Raw genomic sequence first — 11,770 nt, forward strand, 5'->3', positions numbered from 1 at the left:
TATCCTTTTCCATAAAAATCGGCGACATTGGTATTCTGTGATCGTTACCAGCGGCTCAACCTCCATCCACTTAGTGAAATAGTCAATGGCGACTATGCAGTACTTGTGGCGTCCTGGGGCTTGTGGTAGTGGTCCCAAAAGATCTACTCCCCATTTAGCGAAGGGTATCGCCGTGGTGACGGGGGTGTAGAAGGTTGCCGGCCTACCTTGCTTTTCTGCAAACTTCTGACAGGTTTGGCAATTCTGGACCTTTTGAATGCAATCGTGGACCATGTTGGGCCAGTAATAGCCTTGGATCAGTAATTTCCTTGCTAAGGTATTGGCTCCTTGGTGAGCGGCGCATATGCCTTTGTGGGCCTCTTCTATTACTTGTTCGGCTTCGCTGGGCTGTAAGCATTTCAGTAGCGGGCCACCGAAAGATTTTTTATACAACTGGCTACCTTCCAGCCGATAAGCTGGAGCTCTTCGTTTGATTTTGGCCGCCTGCGTGGGGTCCAGCGGAAGTTCTCCTTTGGTGATGTAGTTTGTGAATTCCTCCATCCATTTGGGTAGGGGAGGCACGCCTGTTGAGGTGACGGAGGCTACTACGAGGGATTCTGTACTAGGTGCGTAGATGATCTCCTTTCTGCAAACCTGTGACAAGTGCCTTGGGACTCCTCCCAGGGATATTTTGGACATTAAATCTGCTTCTACGTTCTCTGTTCGGGGCACGTGTTGTATTTCATGCGCCTTTAATTTTTCCAATAAGCCTTCCGTAACGTCTTTGTACATCTTTAAATTTTCCCCTCTAGTTTCAAATGTGCCTTTGATTTGTCCTACCACTAGCCGCGAGTCTGTCTTGATGCGCAGGTTGCGCGCTCCTAGCGCGACTGCCAGTCTTATGCCCCCGATTACTGCCTCATACTCTGCCTCGTTGTTGGACACCTTGAATTGGTATTCCAGGGAGTAATACACCTTGAACCCTTCTGGCGTGGTTAACATTATTCCCCCTCCGCAGTGCTTGGCGCTGGTTGCCCCGTCTGCATTTAGTTCCCACCACTCATCTGGGGCGTCGTTATTTGTTTTTCCTCTCCGATCCTGCGTTGTGCATTCTACTATGAAGTCTGCTAGTGCTTGTGCCTTGATGGAAGGTCGGGGCCTGTACTCGATTCCGTATTGTGTTAATTCTATGGCCCATTTCATCATTCGGCCAGAGGACATCGGGTTTCTCAGTATCCCCGCGAGCGGTTGGTCGGTGAGTACTTCTATTGGGTGGGCTTGGAAGTATGGGACCAACTTCCGCGTGGTGGTAACTAGGGCGTATGCCATCTTTTCTAATGGCGTGTATCGAGTTTCTGCTCCTCTCAGGAGCTTGCTCACGTAGTAGACCGGGTGTTGAGTTCCCTCTTCTCGTACTAGGACAGAGCTCAGGGCTCGCTCGCTGACTGCCATGTAAAGGTACAGGGTTTCTCCTTCTTGAGGTTTGGCCAGCAAAGGGGGGGATAGCAAATATGTTTTTAATTCTTCAAAGGAGTTTTGGCATTCTTGAGTCCATTCGAATCCTTCTCTTCTTTTAATTACTTCGAAGAAGGGTAAGGATCACTCCGCTGACCTAGACAGGAATCGGCTTAAGGCTGCTAAGCGTCCCGTTAGCTTTTGTATCTCCAGCACACTAGTGGGCTCTATACCTCCTCGGACCCCGAAGGCGCATTTCTTGGGATTTAATCGGAGGTTGTATTTCTTCATGAGTTCGAAGCAGGCTCTTAAATCCATTGCGTGCTCGGTCTCTTCCTTGCTTTTTTCCAATAAATCATCCACGTAAGCTTCCATGGTTTTCCCGAGTAGGCTATGAAACACCTTAGCTACCATTCGAGTGAACGTGGCCCCTACATTTTTTAAGCCGAACGGCATCACTTTGTAGCAGTAAACCCCGTCTAGGGTGAGGAAGGCCGTTTTCTCTTCATCCTTATCGTCCATAAATATCTGGTGGTAGCCTCTAAAAGCGTCCATGAAACTGAGTAGCGCACATCCAGCCATTTGATCTACTAAGGGAAAGGGGTCTTTGGGGCATGCCTTGTTGAGGTCAGTGTAATCCACACACATCCTCCATGCAGGTGGTTTTGGCACCAATACGACATTTGCCAACCAAGCCGGGTATACCACCTCCCTGAGGTGTCCAATCTCTAATAGGGTTGCTACTTCTTTTTTCACAAACTCCCTCCGATTTGCTGCCAGGTGCCTTTTTCGTTGTACTATTGGCCGGACGGCTAGGTCTACTGATAGGCGGTGGGTAATAACTGAGCGATCTATCCCGGGCATATCTTCCAGTCCCCATGCGAACAAGATCCTATACTCTTGTAATGTCCGTAAGATATCAGATCTGGTTTCTTCCGTTAACCCCTTTCCTATCCGGACCCTTTGATCGGGCTTCGAGCTTTCTAAGGCTACTTCTTCTAATTCCGCGGCGGGTTCTGGCCTGTCCCTGACTTCTTCCTTTGTGGTCCTTTCTGTGATGGTTTGCACTTGTAGATCTCGGCTTCCTATCTGGCGACATGTGAGGAGATAACAGGATCGTGCGATCACATCTAGCGATCCCCACTCCTTCTAGTGTTCGGAATTTCAGACATAAGTGCTCGAGCGATACTACGGCTCCTAAGTCCTCCAAACCCGATCTTCCCAATATCACGTTGTGTGCTGATTTCAAGTCCACCACCACAAATTCCATGTTTATAGCTTGCACCCTAGGGTATTCTCCGATCTCTATAGGTAGGGCAGGGTGATGCATCCTTCCGGCTCTATGCTATCTCCTGTGAATCCCGCAAGAGGTGTTCTCACTTGGTGCAGGTTCTCCTTGGTTAGTCCCAGCTTGGTGAAGGTTTCGAGATACATGACATTGGCGCTGCTACCCGTGTCTACGAATACCCTTCGAACTGTGGCCCCGTTCACGTCCATTGCAATCAGGATGGCGTCCCTGTGTGGGGTTGGCCCCTCGGGTAAGTCGTCATCTGAGAAGATAATGGGGTCTCTCCAGCCCTTTTAGGGCGGTGCTTTGTGCTGTACTGCCCCTATGTATAGTTGTCTGGCCCAGCGTTTCCTTTCCCGAGCGCTGTCTCCACCGATAGGTCCCCCGCAAATCATGTGGATTACGAGTTTGTTGTGTTTTCTGCTACGATCGTCTTGCTCCTCTCGGGGCTCCCTTGCCATCCTAGGGGTCTCGAGTTGCGCTTCGGCCTCCCGTCTCACGGGCCTTCTCTCCTGCCTCGGTCTCTCCGTTTGTCTTTGCCACTGATTCGGCCCTCGAGGCTGTCGGCCTCCCTGGGGCGGTCGTCCCATGTTTCGCTTGAGGGCTATTCTCTTTTCTATCAATCCCTCTAGTTCTTTCTGCAAGGTGGTGCACTCCTCCGTGCTATGGGTTGGGGATTCGTGGAATCTGCAGTACTTCCCATGTCTTACCGGTATGTGGTTGACTACTGTCGCGGGGGTTTTATGGAGGGGGATCTTCCCTTACCCGAGGCGGGTGTATCTCATGTACTGCCCTTGCCCCAAGGGTAGGGATGACCCGGGGTCGGTGGGCTACCGGCGGGTGGCTAGGATTGATCCTATCCCTTCATTTCGACGATCGATCCACTAGACGCGTTCTTGTTTCCTCCAACGGGCGTTTCTCTCGTCGCCTCTGTTTTTGTCGTAAGGCCTCCTCTGTTTCGGCGTATCTGTTTGCTCTTTGTATGGCCTGAGCGTATGTCTCTGGGGTATCAGTTCGGAGACTTGCGAACAGATCGCCAGCTTTTAAGGCCTCCATAAATAATGTTATGGATGTCTGGTCATCCAGACCTTCCACCGTTTGTATTTCTTTCTTCCACCTTCCGAGGAATTTCTTTAGGGTCTCCGTCTCCCCTTGTTGTACGGCGGTTAAGGCTGTGAAGTGCCTTTTAGTCTTTATGCTCCCCGCAAAGTATGTCAGGAATTGCTCGCCCAGGGTTTCGAAACAATCAATAGTCCGAGGTTGTAGTGATAAAAACCATCGCTGTGCTGCCCCCTTCAGTGTAGAAAAGAATACCCTACAGTACATTGGGTCTTCTGCTCCTAATATCATCATTTTTGCTTGGAAGTCAATCAGGTGGTCACTGAGATCCTCTGTTCCATCGTATGTGGGCATTACCGGGCATTAAAAGTTTTTAGGGGCGCAATATTCCTGTATCTCTAAAGTGAACGGATTGGCGGATAGGAGGGAACGTGCCATCGGCTGATCCCTCCCTCCCTCCATCTTTTTCCGGAGGTCTTTTAGTTCCCTGGCGAGGTTACTTATTTCTACATCTCTATGCTCTCGATCCTGACTCGAGGTTGGATCATAGTTTTCGCCTATGCCTTCTCGTCCGGCGGGGGCCTCTTTCTTCCGTGGCTCTTCTTCTGGTGGTCTTCCCCCGATCGTTCAACCTGATTTCAGGAATTCGCACAGTTGCGCCGCGACCTCCATTATGTTGGGGGGGAATTCGTCAGGCTGGGTCTGAGGGACTTCGTCGCCCAGAGAATGTTGCCCCGGACCGATTCTCTCTCCTTTGTGAGGGTCCTCTTGGTTGGGTAGCTCGTGCGTGGTGGGATTTTCCTGCGAATTTCCCGCTGGCAGGCCTGGTTCCTTCTCCTGTTGTGTCACCATGTTTCTCAAGTTCGGAGGAAAGTACGGAGCTTTTCAGTATCGGATTTTCTCAAGTTTAGAGGAAAGTACGAAGCTTTTCTGTATCGATCCCCACGGACGGCGCCAATGTTTGTTTTATGACTTCTGGGTAGTCAAAGGCAGGCCAACACTACCTGTTCGAATAGCGAGAATATAGGAAGTATGTAGGAAAATGTAGCGAGAGAATATAGGTATTGTATTGCTCAGAATTGCCTGTCCCTCTCTCCATGTGTGGAGGGTCTATTTATACATATTTTGGGCCCAGAGCCCTACAAGGAGTAGGAGTCCTGCATCGCCCCATATTGGGAGTCCCTGTTACATACTAACTAATAGGCCCTAATCTTGCTAATATCACAAGTGTTAAGTTTAATCCTTATCGGACTCTTCTGTCGCTTTGAGTTGATGGTCCTTCTTGGGCTTTCTTGATCCGATTGCTTTCTTGGGCCGGTCCATGTAGTCCAGGCCTAGTGTATTATCCATCATCCAGTCCCCCACTTTCTTGGGACTTTGTGGATACGAAGTCTCTAGAAAGTATACTTGCTTTCTTGGGCTGGTCCATGTAGCCCATGCCTAGTGTATTATCCATCATCCAGTCCTCTACTTTCTTGGGATTTTGTAAATACAAAGTCTCGGGAAAGTATAATTGTGTTTTCCTGTTTTGTTTGGTCTGCAAAATTTTACCTTTTTTTTTTTTTTTGGACTTCCACCACTATAAATACCTTACTCCACCCTCATTTTCCACTTCTCCTTTCTCTCTCTAACCTCTCTCCTCCTTCCTTTCCCTCCATCCTTTTCCTCCTTCGTGCTCCACTGGTATGTTTTGTGCTTTTTTTTTGCCTCTTCCTTTCCCTCCATCCTCTTTTCTGCTATTCATTTCTTTATCCTTCATCATCATTTTTTTGAACCGTTGGAAAAAATGCCAGCTGACTGCCTTTCGTGCGGCGACCGGTGACCGCTGATCGCCGGAAGTCAGCCCGGTTGACTGCCTCGCATGCGGCAGTCAGCTGACTGCCCAGTCAGCCAAAGGTTGACGATTTTTTTTCTTATTTCTTGGGTTGTTTTGGCGATCGCTGCTGTTTCGACCAACCGTAAGTGCTCTGGGAGCGATCTCAGGAGCTGGAGGAGCTCGATGCTCGTTTTAAGGATCTCACTGTGCGGTATCAAGACCAGGTGGAGGCTTCTCATCGCAGCCTGACTACTCAGGCGGAGCTTCGGCGGGCTTGTCGGGAGGCCGAGGAGGGACGTCGTGTGGCTGAGGAGTCTCTTGTTTCTGCGGTTTCGGATTATCAAAACTCCGATACGTTTCGCCAGGATGCTTTGGCATCCATTCGTGGGGCCTCTGATGACTTTACCTTGATTGGCAAGGATTGGATGGCTTCTCCGTATGGTGCTCAGTACGCGGCCCAGATGTCATTGGAGGATTATTATGAGTGATCTCGGCATATGCAGCAAGAGATCTATGCTACCCTGCAGTCTTCCAATCCTCCGTACATGCCAACTGATCTGGGGCTTCCGCCCCCTCTTTATTCTTGGGTTGATCGTCATCTAAATGAGGGTCGTGGCGCTCCGGTCCTAGGCTCAGGTGTTGCCTCAAGGGCGCATCCTCCGGGCTTTGCTTTTCCATCTGATTCGGGTGGACGACGCGAGATTCCTTTTGATTCTGCGTACCTCAACTCTGCCGCCAATCTCCAGGTTTTAGCTGACCTTTCGAATGCCGAAATTTCTCTTGGTTCTTTGGACAGTGTAGATGGTGCCGGTCCTCAGGATGTACGTGGGGACGTCAGCAGCCAGGCTCCTGGTGTTTAGTTGTTTTTTTTTATGTCTTGCTTAGCGACTGTTATGGTATCGATGTCTTTCTTTTGTAGTACTGATGGACTTTTCTGTATTCCTACTCGTTCTTGTTTATGAAAACTACGATGTTCGTTTTAGGAGTTTATTTGTTCATGAAAACTTATTCATTGTTTACTCCTTGCTTTAAGAGTTTTATGTTATGGTGGGAAGATATATACCAATTGCCTAGTGATGTGTTTCTTCCACACAGTGGTGGGAATACGAGCCTACTATTGGCTAATGGGTGTAGGTCTTCCACTCGGTGGTGGGTATATGTTTTTCACTCGGTGGTGGGTGTATGTCTTCCACTCGGTGGTGGGTATATGTCTTCTACTCGGTGGTGGGTATATGTCTTCCATTGCCTAGTGAGTATGCGTTTCTTCCACACGGTGGTGGGAATACGAGTCTACCACTGGCTAATGGGTATATGTTTTCCACTCGGTGGTGGGTATATGTCTTCTACTCGGTGGTGGGTATATGTCTTCCATTGCCTAGTGAGTATGCGTTTCTTCCACACGGTGGTGGGAATACGAGTCTACCATTGGTTAATGGGTATATGTTTTCCACTTGGTGGTGGGTATATGTCTTCCACTCGGTGGTGGGTATATGTCTTCCACTCGGTGGTGGGTATATGTCTTCCATTCGGTGGTAGGTATATGTCTTCCATTGCCTAGTGAGTATGCGTTTCTTCCACACGGTTGTGGAAATACGAGTCTGCCACTGGCTAATGGGTATATGTTTTCCACTCGGTGGTGTGTATATGTCTTCCACTCGGTGGTGGGTATATGTCTTCCATTGCCTCGTGAGTATGCGTTTCTTCCACACGGTGGTGGGAATACGAGTCTGCAACTGGCTAATGGGTATATGTTTTCCACTCGGTGGTGGGTATATGTCTTCCATTGCCTAGTGAGTATGCGTTTCTTCCACACGGTGGTGGGAATACGAGTCTGCCACTAGCTAATGGGTATATGTTTTCCACTCGGTGGTGGATAAGTCCGATGGTCTAATAATGATACTTGACGCAGCTGGTATTTTGTCTTGAGACGAACGAAGTTTGTGTGTATATATTGCAAGTGTAGCTAAAGTCATAAAGTACATCATATTTCCCGGTTTGACTGGCTTTCTTATTGGTAGAATTTCTTGAGCCGGCTCGAGTTCCATATGCGATCTATTGCCTTGCCCTCCATTGTTTTCAATTTGTATGTGCCGGGTCTTGCAATTGCTGCAATCCTGTATGGACCTTCCCAGTTTTTGGCAACCTTTCCTCCTTGGTTTGGCTGTGATGCTTGCCTATCCCTGAGTACCAAGTCGCCTAAGTCACAGTACTTAGGCTTTACTCGAGCGTCATGGTACTTTTTTACTGCCCGTTGGTATTCCACCATTCGGCACTGGGCCACATCTCTTCGTTCTTCGAGGAAGTTCTTTTCCAGCTGCATCATCTGCTCGTTCGCTTGATCTTCGTAATGCAATGTCCTGTCCGTGGGGCTCAGGACTTCTATAGGGACTTTAGCCTCGAAACCGTTTGTGAGGCTGAACGGGGTTTCTCCTGTTGCTCGACGGGGAGTAGTTCGGTAGGCCCAAAGGATGTAGTCTAGCTGGTCGACCCATGCACCTCTTTCCTCTTCTATTCGTTTCTTTAATCCATCCATGATGGTCCTGTTGGCATTTTCTACCAGCCCATTTGCTTGGGGATATGCCACCGATACTTTAGTGTGCTGAATGCCATAATTCTTGCAAAATTCTGAGAAATCCTTGCTATCGAATTGACGTCTGTTATCTGTGACATTGGTATTCTGTGATTGTTACCAGCGGCTCAACCTCCATCCACTTAGTGAAATAGTCAATGGCGACTATGCAGTACTTGTGGCGTCCTGGGGCTTATGGTAGTGGTCCCAAAAGATCTACTCCCCATTTAGCGAAGGGTATCGCCGTGGTGACGGGGGTGTAGAAGGTTGCCGGCCTACTGATAAGCGCCAAAAACAGTCAAATTTCGGGTCATGTTTAGATAATATTTTAATGTTCCTACACCTAATTATGATCACTTTCATGGATAAAATCCCTAATTGACTTCTATTTGACAAATCCAGCTCAAGAGAAATACTTCGAGTCATTTCCGAAGGATGCAGCAAAGTTTTGGGCCAAAAGAAGCAACAAACAAAGATTCATCAAGCAGGAGGCTGCCACGTGCCCTCACACGCGTGGATTTAATCCAGAGAGCTCCCACGCAAGGCCACACGCGTGTGACAGGCGTGGAAGCAGACCAGTAGGGCAACAGCGGAAATTCGATTTCTGAGCAGCTATTTAAACCCTTCTTTCTCATTTTTGAAAGGGGTTTCTCCCACCTTTCAGATCTAAATTTTCTTACTATTCCTTCCCCTTTGGGGAGGAAAAACACACTCAATTTCCATTAGATTAATATAGATCTTAGGATTGAAGATGAATTGAAGATGTAGACTCAACACTCCTTGGGTAACATTCTCTTTTCATTGAATTGTTAGATTTGATTTATTGATTGAGAGTAATCTTTATTTTATTGCTTTGAATGATTTCCATGATTGAGTAGAGTATTTTGGGTGTGTGAGCCTTTGTTGAACTCTTGACTGTTGTGTAGAATTATTCTATAGTTTTGAAAGATGAAGAAGTAGGATTGATGTTTGTATGGTTGAAGTTGTTCAAGCTTTACTTCTATTTCGGCCGGAATAGTTAGTAATCTGTAGGGAAGTGAGAGTGTGCGCGATAGCGGCCTCTCACAAGCCCCACTCACCCATATCTCCGCTCTTAGTCCGAAAGGACAAGATCCGAGAGGAGTGGTAGACTAAGTGTTCGATGAAATACCTCAACCAATTGAGGATTGAGAGTCTGAGTGTGACGCCACTCGGTACTAATACCTTGACTCCCTTACTCGATCACGAAACTCGTTTTCCAAATCCCCTCCGAAGATCAATCAAGGCGTTCGACTTTGGTGCACACCCCTTTCATTTCCTTTTGCATCTTTAGTGTAATTTCATTTCTACAACCCCCAAACTTACTTATCAAACCAATCTTTGGTGATACTTGTAACTCCTATCTTTTAACACCGTTAAGGTCAACAGTAATTTGATTCCCATTCGCCATCCTCGAGAGACACGATACTCGGGGAGTCTTGACTCTTCGTTTTACCACCTTCACATACACCTCCCACTAAAACACATCAATCACCTACCTTGCTTTTCTGCAAACTTCTGACAGGTATGGCAATTCTGGACCTTTTGAATGCAATCGTGGACCGTGTTGGGCCAGTAATAGCCTTGGATCAGTAATTTCCTTGCTAAGGTATTGGCTCCTTGGTGAGCGGCGCATATGCCTTTGTGGGCCTCTTCTATTACTTGTTCGGCTTCGCTGGGCTGTAAGCATTTCAGTAGCGGGCCACCGAAAGATTTTTTATACAACTGGCTACCTTCCAGCCGATAAGCTGGAGCTCTTCGTTTGATTTTGGCCGCCTGCGTGGGGTCCAGCGGAAGTTCTCCTTTGGTGATGTAGTTTGTGAATTCCTCCATCCATTTGGGTAGGGGAGGCACGCCTGTTGAGGTGACGGAGGCTACTACGAGGGATTCTGTACTAGGTGCGTAGATGATCTCCTTTCTGCAAACCTGTGACAAGTGCCTTGGGACTCCTCCCAAGGATATTTTGGACATTAAATCTGCTTCTACGTTCTCTGTTCGGGGCACGTGTTGTATTTCATGCGCCTTTAATTTTTCCAATAAGCCTTCCGTAACGTCTTTGTACATCTTTAAATTTTCCCCTCTAGTTTCAAATGTGCCTTTCATTTGTCCTACCACTAGTCGCGAGTCTGTCTTGATGCGCAGGTTGCGCGCTCCTAGCGCGACTGCCAGTCTTATGCCCCCGATTACTGCCTCATACTCTGCCTCGTTGTTGGACACCTTGAATTGGTATTCCAGGGAGTAATACACCTTGAACCCTTCTGGCGTGGTTAACATTATTCCCCCTCCGCAGTGCTTGGCGCTGGCTGCCCCGTCTGCATTTAGTTCCCACCACTCATCTGGGGCGTCGTTATTTGTTTTTCCTCTCCGATCCTGCGTTGTGCATTCTACTATGAAGTCTGCTAGTGCTTGTGCCTTGATGGAAGGTCGGGGCCTGTACTCGATTCCGTATTGTGTTAATTCTATGGCCCATTTCATCATTCGCCCCGAGGACATCGGGTTTCTCAGTATCCCCGCGAGCGGTTGGTCGGTGAGTACTTCTTTTGGGTGGGCTTGGAAGTATGGGACCAACTTCCGCGCGGTGGTAACTAGGGCGTATGCCATCTTTTCTAATGGCGTGTATCGAGTTTCTGCTCCTCTCAGGAGCTTGCTCACGTAGTAGACCGGGTGTTGAGTTCTCTCTTCTCGTACTAGGACAGAGCTCAGGGCTCGCTCGCTGACTGCCATTTAAAGGTACAGGGTTTCTCCTTCTTGAGGTTTGGCCAGCAAAGGGGGGGGATAGCAAATATGTTTTTAATTCTTCAAAGGATTTTTGGCATTCTTGAGTCCGTTCGAATCCTTCTCTTCTTTTAATTACTTCGAAGAAGGGTAAGGATCGCTCCGCTGACCTAGACAGGAATCGGCTTAAGGCTGCTAAGCGTCCCGTTAGCTTTTGTATCTCCAGCACACTAGTGGGTGGTTGCATGTCTAGAATCGCCCTTACCTTCTCGGGGTTGGGCTCTATTCCCCTTTGAGTTACCATGTAACCCAAGAATTTACCTCTTCGGTCTCCGAGGGCGCATTTCTTGGGATTTAATCGGAGGTTGTATTTCCCTCGGTGGTTGCACGCAACAAAATTAGAAGAATAATAAAATGTGAATTTCCTATTTTACCCCTCAAATTTTGAATATTTTTTAATTTTTTCGTCAAATTTAATGTCCAGGGACTAAACTCGCCACTTCGCGAATAACTGAGGGACTAAACTCGCATACAGCCATAACTCAGGGACTGAGTCTACACTACCCCTATAACTCAGGGACTAAAGATGCTATTTTCCCTTTAAAAAATGCAGTAACATTTTCGTAAATAATTGAACATCGAAGTGCAAGTAAATTGTGTTAAAAGTGCAAGTAAAAGTTTCATATAGTGCACCTAAGTGCAACTAAAATGTATTACAAGTGCAAGTAAAATGTACACTAAGCCTTAATATTAAGTACACATAACGTTATAATTAGTTGCACCAGACGTTATCATTAAGTGCACCTATGTGAAAGACTTTATCATTAGGTGCATGAATGTTACCAATGTAAATTACTTACACTAGTAAGTG

General features: G+C 47.6%; 1 protein-coding gene across 1 annotated transcript; it reads right to left on the reverse strand.

The window, feature by feature from the left end:
• Nucleotides 1-7,605: 7,605 nt before the first annotated feature.
• On the reverse strand, nt 7,606-10,908 carry LOC116029776. The gene is made up of 2 exons (XM_031271819.1): nt 9,684-10,908; nt 7,606-8,258 (listed from the first exon to the last, which is right to left on the reverse strand). Exons 1-2 carry the CDS (start codon nt 10,906-10,908, stop codon nt 7,606-7,608), a joined length of 1,878 nt encoding a protein of 625 aa, XP_031127679.1.
• Nucleotides 10,909-11,770: the final 862 nt, after the last annotated feature.

Source organism: Ipomoea triloba, chromosome 9 (assembly GCF_003576645.1).
Source record: "Ipomoea triloba cultivar NCNSP0323 chromosome 9, ASM357664v1".
Lineage (NCBI taxonomy): Eukaryota > Viridiplantae > Streptophyta > Magnoliopsida > Solanales > Convolvulaceae > Ipomoea > Ipomoea triloba.